The sequence below is a fragment of the Mytilus galloprovincialis genome, chromosome 1 (assembly GCF_965363235.1).
Source record: "Mytilus galloprovincialis chromosome 1, xbMytGall1.hap1.1, whole genome shotgun sequence".
Lineage (NCBI taxonomy): Eukaryota > Metazoa > Mollusca > Bivalvia > Mytilida > Mytilidae > Mytilus > Mytilus galloprovincialis.
Window position 1 is genome coordinate 80,852,842 of NC_134838.1, and position 15,890 is coordinate 80,868,731.

The following is a 15,890-nucleotide window of genomic DNA, read 5'->3' on the forward strand; positions in this document are numbered from 1 at the left end:
TTTAAATACATGTACATCTACTTTAGTGTCCCGTATTGAGAGGGGATAAAACTTAAAGGCTACATCTTATATTATCCATATGAATATAATCACATTCATTGCCTGCAGAAACTGTTTTTATATACAAGGTTATGAGGTTTAAATAATTTTGAATTGTTTACAATGGCCTTTAAAGAGGCACATTGACAATTTTAGACGTCAAGTTTTGGCAATACAAAGACATGAGACTTATGTATTTTCTGTTACATTTAAACAAAACTTCAAAACAAAAAATTGTTAACACATATCATAAAATACAATAGGCCATTTCACAAAGTTACTGGTGTTTATGTAATATGTACTTGTACATTGTAAGAAAACATAAAATCTATTTGTTTCTGCTTCAAAATTTAAAAAAAAAAAAGCAATAGTTTTTACATTAACCACAATTCATGCTTCTGAATCACATATTTTATGGTCATGTTCTTTAGTTCACACAATTTGTAACAAAGGTTATGGCCACTTTAACAAAGTCCTACACTATGAATCAGGATATTATAATGTATAAACTTTGTACTAGTGATTTAGTTATATATCAATAAAAATCTGACTTTTAATGAACACTAAACAATCTACACACGAAAAACATAAAAGAGGCAAATATAAAATCCTTTATTTTCAAAATTATCTACACATTAAGCCTGACAATTTGTTGACTTAGTTATTTTCAAATCTGTTTCCTAATATTAAGCGTCAAACAATTTTTGCACTAGCCATTCTAGATAACAGTTAGTCCAGAAAAGTGCTTCAAATGAAGCAAATAAAGAATGATTGTATCTTGAGTCAAAGCTTGCAATAACCACAATTTCTTTCTCTATTTCTTTTATTAAGAAATTATCAAAATTTCTCTTCTTATTTCACAACACAAAAATTTAACAATGCATGGACTCCTTTAAAGTATTAGCATTTCTTTCATATTTAAGAAATTAACAAGAGATGACTACAACGGTGTATGACCAATAAAAAGAAATTGATATATATTTATAGACTGACAAGCCCCCTGTAATAGTTACTTTGTACAAACTATTTAGGTTTGTTTGATTTCACCTCCAAGATTTTGAAAAATATGAATATACTTGTCACACCAGTTTAAGATTTTTTTTGTTATATTAAAGGGAAAATTCGCGATTTTTTACTTATGGTTTAAATATGTTCATTATGACATAATATATATATTCACAAAGTTTTATCGCTATAATTGCAGTAATAAAGGAGAAATTCAATAATCAATGAAAAAATATTAACAACTTCCTGTAGGTCGTGACGTTTTCTCCTGGTTTTTGCATGCCGGGATTTAAAAAACAATCATTAAAAGTCTTGGTTTTTAATCATATTTTGACGTAATCGTAAGCGCGTCGATGACTTCTGCTTTATCTAATAACCAGCCGATAATAAGAAGATAAAACGCACAGACGTGCAATTGTACATATTCATGAGATAAATTTTCTATGTTAAACGTATATATTCAAATTAATTTTTTAGACAAAACAAAATGTTATAAATTTATTTTTAATTAATGCATTTTCGGACTGATAAGGTGAACAAATTTAAGTACAATAATCTGTAAAGACAATATGTTGGTGTACTCTTATTGACCTTTTACTGTCTCTGCTATGACTAGGTTTATACGATGTGTGTATTCACGGTTCTGTGTCAAAACCGGGCAAAACTTGTAGATGGCTTGTTGAAAGGTAAATTGTTATTTGCACTTCGGTATCATGTTAACCACGCCTCTAGGGCACACCTTGCCAGGTGTGACTGTCTATTCGGATCAGTGGATTATAAAACAAGGGAGCATTTAATACACACATTTAAAATACATATTCAAGTTGGTGACAAATGAAAATAGATCGCCGTGGAATTATTTAATTATAGTTGGTGCTATTATTTATTTGAATTCAAATAAATTAATTTACTAAGAAATAAACAATTTTCGGTTAAAGATGGGAAACTTAATTCATGTGTCAGAATGAAATGATATAAACCTCTTGTCCTTGATTTATGTCTCATAAAAAGGGGAACTTAGAAATTAGAAATAGCTTTACCAAAGCATTTTGATTGTCTTTATTAGGCAAAAAAATGTACGAGAATACTTACATTTAGACTTTTGAAACCCATGTATTAACTAATATCTGAAACTATTTGAAGATAACTCTACCAAAGCGGAATATAATACGTACAAATAAAGAAAAACTACTGTTGTTTTTTAATCTTTGCACATTAATGATTAATTATTGTTATCAATAATATTGTTCATTTAATTACTTAATTAGTACCTAAAATATGTCTACCGCTTGGCATTAAATCTCGGTGTGGTAGGAAACGATTATTACATATAAATTATATTATTTGGATGAGGATTTGAGCTTGTCTATAAAAACACATTAATTAGTTAACATACATTCGAGACCAAATACAGTTGTTGTAATAAAACTTATATTTTAGTCATGCATAACTGATATTGACGAAATTAGAATAGTTCGTCCCTACATCATTGTTCTTGAAACAATCATTATTAGTATACATGTAAGTTTCCTGACGTATAAGCGCCATTGAGGATGAGCTCCAGAGAAAGCAGACTAGTAGCGTTTCGTTAGTTTGTTTGTTGGGAAAGGAGAGGAAATGCAACCAGTTGTACAGATAAACAACAGAATAACCATACAAGCATATATAGTCAACACAACCAGAAAGAGTACCAATCGTTGGACAGGGAATATGAAGGCTTCCAAGAATGAACAAGTGACATGTCTAACTCTGAACAGTTAGAAAACGGACTATCGACATCGACCGCTTGTTCTTGATATTTGAAACTGCATGCATATATACGTATATGTTTATGATAGTGATGAGTTCTTGCGTCTGACAAAAACTAAATTCCTTCAATCATGGTTGTATCTTGCCATACGTTTATATTGGTTCGTTAGGGGATTACTCAAAATCGTTATTTAAACATCCTGTTTGTGAGATGTAGATTCATTTCAATACCGAAATTTCGTCTATATATTAAGATTCACAAGTTATAACACGGAGAAGCTCCGAAGGTACATCACTCCCATTTTGTTTGGGTGTGAACCATCGATGTTAACAGCAATATTAAAGAATAAGATGATGATGGTAGAAAGAACTATGGGCGTCATATGGCAAATATTACATGCATATCGGACCATGAGTTGTCAATCTGTATGAAAAGATTTCCAATACAACCATATTATTGAGAAGGAATGTTTACATGCTATACTCTCGTACTAGTATTACAGGGTTCTTGTGGCGTTCACCTTAGACACACATCTTTTTAATGATGTTTAAAAAAAAAGACAGAACCAATATAATGTCATATTTCCCTATTTATTTAATATAACTAAAAGTCTTTTATCTGACAAGAATACCCCTATTTAGCGGACAAGCAATTTATTTTTATAATTAGTGTCCGTCCAGTGGCATATATAACAGTTATGATGACGAATTCCTTCCTTTGTTCGAGAACAATCTTATTGAAATATAAGAAATATAAATCTGTGATTTTATTATGTCCAAAACTTCGATGAACCAAAGCAAGTTATACATCGACCTGTATTCAAATTGGTTCTCTTCTTCTTCTTTTGGTATACAATAGTCTATCGACATTCGATGATTACATACTGTTGGCATACGTGGACTAGTCTATTTACAAAACTTTTACCCCAATTTATTCAAAATATATTTTTTTCTTATGTTCAATGTATACATGTATATATTCTAAATTGCGCTATAGTTCCGTAACTTTCTACCCAGTCGTATATAAACGAATCGTCGACAAGTGCGTTCATTTTTTAAATCAATATTTCTGGTATGTTCCACTCTGTCCTTCACTATTGACAACGAGTATATATTACATTTTCCCAAATTTATCCTTGGAAAAAATATTTAAATAGATTTTAATTTCATTAAATCTTATTTTTTAGGGTATTATTTATATATTTTTATGAATAATATTCTTTACACCAGAAATGTTATTTATAAACAAGCGTATGAGTTTAGTAATGACAAGTAAGACAGACTTGTATATTATACATCTGATAGTTCAAAATGGAAAGTTATAAGTTATCGGCCGTGCACTGATCAATACCTGCATAAGTGAAACGATGCATGAACTTGCAAGCCCGACAGGAAATCGCTTGAATACCTGGACGTGTCACCTCACACCCCTCACAATACCTTTGGAAGTAATACCTTTAGCCATGCTGGTGATCAGATGAGGGAAGATCAGAATTTATTTGAAAAAAGTTTATTACTTTAAAGAATTATGAACAAATTAGATTTTCGAAAACAATTTTCACGGAACACTTATTTATGATTTCAACTTTGACTTTTTACCCAATTTCAATATTAACAGTTTAAAAACAACAGACCATGGTAATTAAAAAAATAATAAGAATATTTTCCGTATCAAGTTGGTTAGTCGGATAAAACAACCGTACGAGTGACAAGATATCGACACGCAATTACGACTACATCGGTTACTGTCGTTTTGTACCTTTGTGGTTTATAGACATATCGTTGTTATTAATCGAGAAAGAAGACAAAATGGCCGAACGCAGAGAATTGATACTCTAAATTTAAAATCGATGGTGATCGCTTATCTAGCGGAATAAAACTTTAATATTTATGAATTTGAGCATTTTTATACAGAATGAACATAATATCAATTTTTGATTTTTTTGCGAAGTTTCCCTTTAAGAATCAGTAAAAAAATAATCCTACATGGTGACTGACCCTTCTTTCAGATTTCAATGTTGACATTCTTTTTTAATAATTGAGCAAAATAATGAACACATATGAAAACTGACTGTATTTCTTTCTTAATCATAACACTGAACTTTACGGTGACAGTTTTTTTTGTTTTTAAACAAGTCATATCAAATTTTCTATCTTTTGTATCATCACAACTACATTTAGTGTACAGTAGTCATTTAAAAAAAAAAGAACTACTTCCTAGATGAAAATTTTCAATATACATCAACAAAAGACCATTGTATAAGAAAACATGAAAAACTAAGTCAGTATTTAAAGAAACAAATAAAATTCTGCCACTTCTGTCCTATTTACCTTTCTCAGAATTTTCAGAATTATCCATTGTGATTGAAATAACTCTGGATTTTTTCACACATAACATATCGGTCCATGCATCTTGATACAGGAACTAATCATTTCTGTGTCATAAGTTAAATCCTGATACTTAAAAATTTATAATATTTAAAGTTATCTCCCCTATTTTGTATAATATTACAAAAGAAAATTTTGACGTAACAATGAAAGATTCTTTCATAAGGTACTTAATTATAACACTTATTTACCATTTATAATAATAATATTGTTTTTTTAAGAAGGAGAAATGTACAAAAAGTTTCATTTTTTCAAGTGTCTTAGGAAAAGATATAATTTACTTCCAAAACTGTAAACTTGCCCCCAGTTTCCACAAATTCATCCCTATATAGAAATCAACTACCACCAACTTGCCCCTGTGAGTAAAAAGGATTAATTGCAATTGTGTTGAAACAAAATCTTCAAACTTAAGCCCTACCAAAACTATAATATAAACTGCAACTGAAGTGCAATTTTCATTGACCGTATAATTTTATTTCTTATTATATCTTAAGAGTTTTATATATAATGTATAACAGATTCACAGAATTTTACTTCATGGGCTTCAAATTCAAAACTTAGTGATATTACCCAAAATATTTTACCTGGAATAGTTGTTTATAAGCAGTATAAAGAAATAACATTTAATTTTCTCAACAAAAAAAACAAAAAAATTGTACAAGGCATAGAAACAATTAGAATGATGGAATACATCACTATTATTAAATTTAGAAAAAACCATTTTTCTATAATTTTCTTTTATTTACTATAATCTTGCAAATGTATTTAATATTTTCTGTTAGATGTTAATCCCCCATCAATCAATCAATCTTTTATTATAAAAAGTCATTTTTCAAAATTACAAATAAATTATGTTACAAATAAAGGATAACAGGATAAAAGTGACTTTTATTTTTTATTAATACATGTACAAGTATTCCCATTAGAAAATATGTTCAGGAAATGACACATTATGTAAAATACTGTAAGACTATTTATGATAGTGAAATTACTCCCACAGAATACTGTAAATTCACAAATTATTGCAATGTTTTTATTATTGCAAAAAAAAGAGGCAGGGTTAAAATCGCAATAAATTAAACTTGCATTTAAATTTTTTATATGTGAATTTAACAGAATTTTCCTCAACATCGCAAAAATTTAAATAGTATTTTGGTCTAAAATGACAAAATCGCAATAATAAAGGCACGCAAAAATTTGTGACTTAGTGAAAAATGTTTGTATTGAATTGTACTAATAATTAAAATTTTCAATAATTTATTCTGAAATCATTGCACTTCTATATGGCAAACAGAAAAAACTGCAGAAACGTCACACTTCAACAGTTCCAGCTGAATCTGATTTTAATCTATCTGTTGAAATGCATAGCTTATGTTTTTTAGTACATTATTAACTTATCATGCCATTAGTTTTCTCATTTGAATTGTTTTGCATTTGTCACTTCGGGGCCTTTTATAGCTGACAATTCAATGAGGTATGACCTTTGCTCATTGTTGAAGGCCATACTGTGACCTAAAGCTGTTAATTTCAATGTCATTTGGTCTCTTGTGAACAGTTGTTTCATTTGCAGTCATACCACATCCACAGGCTAATGCCGCTACATTAGGAAGCAATAGCACCCGCAAAGTGGAAAGGGATTAATATAAGTTGCAATAACTTGTTTTCTAATCCACTATAAAAAAAATACTGTAAATTCAGAAATTAATGCGCATTTTGAAATATTTTATATGAATTAAACAGGATTTTTCTCAAAATCGTATCAATTATATATATATAAAATCTCATCAAATAATATATGATCATAAAACTGACCCACTGAGCCTTAAACATGTGAAACTTCCTTATAAGATTATATTGTAATCTGACCTAGATACAAAACCAAAGTAATAAATAAACAATGACAACTGTTATATATACCGGGTACTATGTAATAGATAATTGACAAACCTGTTGAGAAAAAAATCTGCAACTTCAATAAAATTTCTTATTTTCAATATGGAAAAAGAACCAACTATCCATTAACTTTTAACAATTTAAAAGAACTTTAGAAACAAATTTTAACAGGAAGTTATATAGATCACAATTCATTAAGTCCTTGAATATATATGTCTTCCTTATCACTAAATCTACAACACTTAGATAAGTTTAAATATATTATGGAATTAACATTTTACAAGTATTCTATTATGTGAGAACTGCATAATAGGTAATGCAATCTATAGAATCTAGTTATCTATTTAAAAATCTATCGTGTTAGCCCAGAGTGAGTATTTGTTCCCTTGATGAAGTACTTCGTATATTATACCCAAAACCTTTTAGTAAAATCCCTTTTTCTTACAAATTGTCAATTCTACTTTCATCAAAAATATTTAAAACAAGAATATAATGTCCATAGGCAACACTAATGCCACATTTGCACTTTCACATTTTCATGTCCAGTGAACCATGAAATATAGGTCAAAACCCTAATTTGGCACTATTTCCAAGTTGATGTTATAACAGTGTTTAAGTAAACTACCTATACCCAGAACTAAAAATATATAATTGTCTCATTGGCAGTTAATTACCACATCTCCTAATTCTTATCTTCAGAATCATATGAATTCTTCTTACAGAAGTTTGTGTGATGTCTTAGATTCCAAAAAACATGGTAATTCAAATTATTATAAAACTGGATAACTCAGTAAGTCAGAGGCTTATGAGGTCTTGAGGGACATATTCAAAACACGAATCTTTTCCAACAAGATTTCACTATTAATTACAATATAATATAATAAACATTATCTACCAGAAGTTTATTTTCAGATTATATGGCACTTTGCTAAATATGAAATAGCTGATATTAAAGTCGTTATGTATTGTATATTTAATGAAGGTTGTTTATATTATTATCTATAGATATCAAATCTATCAACAAACAACTTATATTTATATACCATCCCTGTCTAATGATTGGTATTGTCTGTTCAAGTTATCATACAATTTTTCTTAATTCATAATTTTGAAGACACAAGCCAAATTCCTCAACCCCATCTAACCTAATTAAAAATCTAAATTAGGTCAGCATCAGCCTATATCTATACTATGTATTCAATATTTTTGGTGAGATACCAATTATTTGTCTGTAAAAGAAAACCACTAATATAAATGGGTTCAATGAGGTATTCACTTTCTATACTAAAATATGTATTTAAAGCAAATATTACTCTTAAAAAATATCAACAAAAAAACAATTGTTCCTCAATTGACAAAATTGATACACTTGAAATAATTTGTCAAGTATGTAAGTATATATTTAATCTTCATTTTTTATTACAGTTAATATAAACTTTTATATTGAAAATTGAAATAAGCATGAATATACCTCATAATAAAACTAGAGGATCTCAAGAGCCTGTATCGCTCACCTGACTTTTCTTGGGTTTTTGAAATTATATAAAAAAAGATAAAATTTGGCTACAACAACACTTGGCCAGCACCTCAAAAGGAAAGGAACAATCCTGTTTGGTTTCATTCAATTCAGTGGTTCTCTATTGCTAAAAGAAGAAATTTGTATGTATTTTCCATAGGGTTCTATGTTAAACTAAGTCCCCCGTTGGTGGCCATCTTGGATGATGGATTGGCTACAAAGTAACAACACTTGGTCAACACCTCATAAGGAACATTCATGCTATGTTTGGTTTCATTCCATTCAGTGGTTCTCTAAAAGAAGTCATTTGTATGTATTTTCCATAGGGTTCTATGTTAAACTAAGTCCCCCGTTGGTGGCCATCTTGGATGATGGATTGGCTACAAAGTAACAACACTTGGTCAACACCTCATAAGGAACATTCATGCTATGTTTGGTTTCATTCCATTCAGTGGTTCTCTAAAAGAAGTCATTTGTATGCATTTCCAATAGGGTTCTATGTTAAACTAAGTCCCCCGTTGGTGGCCATCTTGGATGATGGATTGGCTACAAAGTAACAACACTTGGTCAACACCTCATAAGGAACATTCATGCTATGTTTGGTTTCATTCCATTCAGTGGTTCTCTAAAAGAAGTCATTTGTATGCATTTCCCATAGGGTCCTATGTTAAACTAAGTCCCCATTTGGTGGCCATCTTGGATGATGGATTGGCTACAAAGTAACAACACTTGGTCAACACCTCATAAGGAACATTCATACTATGTTTGGTTTCATTCCATTCAGTGGTTCTCCAAAAGAAGTCATTTGTATGCATTTCCCATAGTGTCCTATGTTAAACTAAGTCCCCCGCTGGCTGCCATCTTGGATGATGGATCGGCTACAAAGTAACAACACTTGGTCAGCACTTCATAAGGAACATTCATGCTAAGTTTGGTTTCATTCCATTCAGTGGTTCTCTAAAAGAAGTCATTTGTATGCATTTCCAATAGGGTTCTATGTTAAACTAAGTCCCCCGTTGGTGGCCATCTTGGATGATGGATTGGCTACAAAGTAACAACACTTGGTCAACACCTCATAAGGAACATTCATGCTATGTTTGGTTTCATTCCATTCAGTGGTTCTCTAAAAGAAGTCATTTGTATGCATTTCCCATAGGGTCCTATGTTAAACTAAGTCCCCATTTGGTGGCCATCTTGGATGATGGATTGGCTACAAAGTAACAACACTTGGTCAACACCTCATAAGGAACATTCATACTATGTTTGGTTTCATTCCATTCAGTGGTTCTCCAAAAGAAGTCATTTGTATGCATTTCCCATAGTGTCCTATGTTAAACTAAGTCCCCCGCTGGCTGCCATCTTGGATGATGGATCGGCTACAAAGTAACAACACTTGGTCAGCACTTCATAAGGAACATTCATGCTAAGTTTGGTTTCATTCCATTCAGTGGTTCTCTAAAAGAAGTCATTTGTATGCATTTCCAATAGGGTCCTATGTTAAACTAAGTCCCTCGCTGGCAGCCATCTTGCATGATGGATTGGCTACAAAGTAACAACACTTGGTCAGCACCTTATAAGGAACATTCATGCTATGTTTGGTTTCATTCCATTCAGTGGTTATTAGAAGAAGTTCAAAATGTAAAAAGTTAACAACCACGACGGACGACGACGACGACGACAACGGACGGAAGACAAGTGATGAGAAAAGCTCACTTGGCCCTTCTGGCCATGTGAGGTAAAAAGAATGAATTATGAGGTTGAAACTTATTTATCCAGTGGTTCCTGATTTATGAATTATTCAATATTATGACTATTTTGTAAACTTTTGCTTTGATTATGCGGCTTGATCTTTTCCATCTCAAACTTCTAATTAAAAGTGATCAAAAGATCATCCTAGTATGGTCTTTCAACTCCAGTAAGATTCTAGGATACACCACATCTCAGGGTAGTTGCTCTTAACTGAGATTGTACTTTTTAAACTTAGAAACCTCTGATTAAAAAAAACATAGATAATCTTTTACAAAGTAAACCCAAGAATATATACCAAAAAAGTGAGATATGAAATTATGTACAATCTCATATCACAAGCTGTACATAGCAGCCCAGGGCTTAAATTCTGTTTTCCAACTACATGTATACATAAAAAAAAAATACCAGTAATTACCAAAAAATACTGGGCTAAAAATCTACCACATCAACAATGATTAGAAACAACTCTAAGTAAAATAGAAATGTACACACAAGCTTAAGCTGAAATGTGTGAATGTTTTGTGTAACTAGAGACTCTAAAGAGCTAATTGTGTCACTCAAATAAGGTCTTTATGTATCTTCAATAATGGACACTTTCCAACATAGCAGACTAGAATGTAAGGGTGGGACTTGGAACAAGCAGTTTACATGGCAAATGTTTCCTTTTCTAAAACGTATCTTCTTACTGCTGCTGCATATGTACTTCCCAATTTAATGTATGTAGTAGCTTGTAACTTCCCTTTTTTGTCCAAAAACACAAACATTGAAGGATGAAATGCATAAAACAGTTCATAATAATTCCTAATAATAATGAAGCCCATACGCATGGTGGGAACAATGGGAACAAAGCACTGTGTCATCAACATATGTGGCTAAAACATAATCAGCAAAAGCTTCTATTTTCTTTTCTATTGGTATATGTTTATTAATTATTCTGTCTAATGCATTTTAAGTCATTTCTCTCTAGATGCTCATCTTCATGGTGATATATCTCCGAACATTTGATACTTTTTAAGCCAAAAATAAGAATACACATATATTAATCATTAATATTTATGATAGATATGTGTACAGGTAAATTGGCGCAAATGAGTTCCGAATATTGGCACAATTGATACATTTGGAAAACAAAATTTGGTGCAAATGATACCCCTGAAAAACAGTAATTGGCGCAAAAGGACTGATACCGAATGTAATATATATATGTACATGACAAAAATCTCTTGTTGTCGATATTTCTTCCTGTTTACAGATCCTTCTTCTTTTTTAGTTTTTACCCAAAACACACTAAGACATGTCTTGTACCGAGTCAACTAGCAATTTCTTCAAAGTAAGACTTATTTGTAGATCTTGCTTTATATCATTATTGCTTATTAAAATGTCTACATATCTTTTATAATTTTCAAGATAATAGACAAAAATGCAAAAAAAATATATCGTAAATATCGTCATTGAAGAGAAATTATTCCAATAAGCAGTCCAACCACAACTACTGCTATGTTTAATTAATTGTAGATCTTGTATTTCTGATAATTTTTGCATTTTAAAGTTTAAATATATTATTTATTTTAATTTTTAAGATATTCAGCATTAAAGAGCAATAACTCCAATAAGGAGTCATTTGATGAAAAACCCAGCCATGCAGACAGTAGATAGATCTCAGCATTCTTACCATTTATGCCAGTCATATTTTTACCCGTAAAGAAACTCTCATAAATCAGGTCTGTCTGTTTTTATTCTACTGTTCTGTTAAAACTCTTCCTTAAGAAGGTCATGCATTTAGGAGAATTATTTATGCAAAATTTATTGTAGTTAAGGTACCCAAGTTCTCATATTTACTAAAAAACATTGCTGAAATATTTCCTTTCTGAAGGTAATCAAATTCAAAAATACATATACCAAACAAACATAGCTTTTTTCCTAGAATCTAGGAAACTCTGATTAAATTGTTTCGCTTCTTATTTCCAGGAGTTAAAAACTATTTCCTTTTTCATAATTAACATAAATAAATAAATATATTCTAAGAAATGTTACCTGCAGATTTGTGCTTGCGAAGTTTTAATTTCCTCCACATTTTTTTCATGACAGAATAAAATATACGTCCATTTTCACAAAATGTCTACTCCAACACAACATTTTTCAAAAAAAAGACATACAACCACAAGCCAAGAAAAAATAATTAGTCAACAAAAAATGATGTAAAAATATTACAAAACACACTGTAATCTGTTGACATAATGAGTTGTAATTATTGTCAAATAAATATGTCATTAGAATGATACACAAACATCTCTAATATCCTTAGGACGAATATAAAATACGCGAAAGTTTCAAAAAAAAAATAACACTAAGTTCTGTCATTTGAAAGAATAAAAAAGCACTCTTCTTTTGAATTTTCTACGCATTATTAATTAAAACATCAAATATAATAAGTTTTAGTTTAGATATAGTTCCAGTCAAAACAATGAGGTTTGAGATTAATATATATATTTCCACCGGACATAAAAGGCAACCAGGAAGTATGCCCAAGGGTATATATATAAATATATTGAAAATATATTGAATATATAAACCATAGCCACTTCTCTTCACACCATTGTCATTGCAATTATTATGTAAACATATAAAGTATGTTGAAGTATCATTCTGGCCAGGAGAAAAATAATAATATTCTTCTATAATGATTGTTTTAAATCAATTTGATTAAAATTCATCAATTAAAAAAAATAATCAATTAAGCACTATCTTCTAGATTTCAAAATACTTTTACTATCAAGAGAAGCAGAGAGACAAATGCAATCAAAGGGATTTTTTCAAACTTATAAAGGTATAATAATTTTAAAATGCAAATTGGTTTTTTTTATGAAATACATATATATTTTATGCAACTTTTGAACATTCATACTTTTCTGAACATCAATGGTATAATTTTTACCTAAAATCACAAAAAAAAAAACTTTTTTGGCTTTTTTATTACCCCCCCACCCCTTTTAATTATTGTTTAATCATAAGCTATCCTTAAAACAATAGGAAGACATCACACCATCAATGAAAAATTTGTTAATGGGAAAGCTGTATAATTTTTGCTTCATTGGACACTGGTCACATGCATGGACATGCATTTTGGAGACATGTTAGAGCTATACATGTGTAGATATAAGACTTAATAATGAATACATCTTTAAATTTATTACTATTTGACTGTAGAGAATTTTGTTGCAATATGAATTTTTACACAGTGATAGGAAAATACATAATTCAAATGTAACAAAAGGGAATTCAAAGAAAGCTATTCTATTGATTTTTGCCGTCATCCCTTTTGGGTTAACATGAAATTCATTTGTTATAATGCTCCTTTTGTGTAAATTTACTGTTTATAAAATGTTGTATTTTTCTAAACTCAAAGGCTTTTCTACCCAAAGGTATAGATGGCTATACTCATATTTGGGAAGGGGAAGTAAGAAAACTCCTTCCAAACAAGTTCAATAAATCTCAGTTTTTAAATCTAGTTCTAATTGCCATCAAACTTACCTGTGAGGAATAACTCTGTAAAATCGGTGAAGTCTACCAGGGTAGATGATATAGAATCCTTGACCTTGACTAAAGGTTCGCCTTTTCGTGTTCGAAGTCTTATGTAAGGTTTCAAGATATCCTGAGATATAACAATATTGACCTTCCATCTTGGATTTTCTTCGTCAGGCTTTATGTCTATAATGTGGTCCTCATCTGAAAAAAAATATATATAATGTAGAATTTATTAATTTACAATCAACATTGGAAATTTTAAACTGTCACCATTCTTTTGTATTAGATTTCTTAGTAGAATACTATATTATGTTTGTTTTAGTTCATTGTTAAAGGTGGCAATATGACCTTCAAAAGATCTGTGATTGGTAACTGTCATACTGATTAAAAAATAAATGAATGTTGGTCTAATCTGCTGAAGGCCACTGAAAAAAAGAATAAATTTGAAATTCAGAAAGTATACATATGAATGTAGATTTTCCTGAAATCCCAATAAATAATCTCAAAATATTTGTCTTTCCTTTCAAAAATGCACACAATAACCCTGTTTTGAAATCGATTTAATTTTCAATAGGTACTGGTAAAGAGGGTTTGTGCTCACTACAAACTGGGTAAACCCCATACACACTTTCTGCTTACACTAAGGTATATATTTTTTTATGACAGATTCTATAGGAAGACAAGTTGTCATTTTTAGTCGAGTTGTTTTTATTAAAACATTTTAAACAGAAGCACTACTACAAGCAATCTACTAAGGGAGAGTGATTTGTTGAAGATGCAATTTGCTAGTTGAGATCTGCTCCATAGAAATCAGTCAAATTAACCATTTAACTAGCAGCTGCATGGCTCCTTCAGTATAGTAGATAAATCTTGTATCATTTGATGAACGAAGGAAACATGTTGAGTTATAAATATGAAAAATATAATATATATAAGTGGAACTAGAGTAAAAAATAAAGAAAAGTGGAAGACAGGGAGTATTAGTTAAAATAACATTGCTGTCCCTGAACAGTATGAAATACATCCTAACTACAGAACCTTAAGTGACCAACCTCATATACTGGTACTCAAGGACCATATACAAACAGCAAGAGTCTAAAGTGGTAGTATACTTATTTTTGTTTACTTATAGGTATGAGTCCTATGACTTTATTATCATGATTTCAAACAGTAATATTTAGGTCTTTCATACATTGTATAAAAACAATATAGTTTTTAAAAGTACAATGTATTTTTGACCTTGACCTTAGACCTAGCACCTTAAAAATCAAAATTCTTTCATTGCATGTGACCACATATCCCAGTAAAATTACTATCAAATTTTAATACTTGAAAAGGCATCCAGAAAAACACTTTCATGTACAAATTTTAAAATTTTAGTTGATCTTAGATGTAGTGAGCTCACAATCAATAGAACTCTTCCACTCATAACAAGAGTCTGAGACCACACAAAAGTAAGTTTGCAATCCAAAAAAAACCAAAACAACATTTGATTTACCATCAAAAAATCACTTTTCTACATTAAGTTTAGTTTATTTTTGGTAACTTTGACCATGACAGAAGATGTAGTGATCTCAAAATCAATAGGTATCTTCCTGTCATACTATGTGACCATAAATCAAAGTAGTATTGAAATCATATTATAAAGTATTTGGGTTAGCATCAGGAAATCAATATCCTGCAATTTAGTTACTTTAACATTGACCTTAAAAAATAGTGACCTCAAAATCAATAAGGTTTTTTTTGTCATTATATGTTACCATTGATCCAAGAAATATTGCATTTAAGCTAAGGGTAATGAATGCATTATACTTAAAGGTATACTAACAAAAATTTTGAATTCTAATATGACGTTATTCTTTAGCTTTGGGTACAAAGCCATGTTCTAATTTGAATAGAACATGGGCTGCACGTGATTCACGTCACAATTGAAATTGCAAACGTAAGATGAATTTTGACAACGCCAGAGATCAAAATGGACATTTTTTATGGTGTTGCTCGCTAGGAAATTAAATAAAAACATTCT

General features: G+C 30.3%; 1 protein-coding gene across 4 annotated transcripts in view; it reads right to left on the minus strand.

The window, feature by feature from the left end:
- LOC143085466 (FYVE, RhoGEF and PH domain-containing protein 2-like) overlaps positions 1-15,890 on the minus strand; it is a 63,818-nt gene that overhangs the window by 47,370 nt on the left and 558 nt on the right. For 2 of the 4 annotated variants that reach the window (XM_076261835.1, XM_076261826.1), the window contains exon 2: positions 13,871-14,065. In XM_076261835.1, the coding sequence (XP_076117950.1) occupies positions 13,871-14,065 (195 nt within the window). Of the gene's footprint in view, positions 1-5,124; positions 5,231-12,373; positions 12,846-13,870; positions 14,066-15,890 lie in introns of those variants that run through there. The other 2 variants (XM_076261852.1, XM_076261844.1) reach the window with 2 other exon arrangements.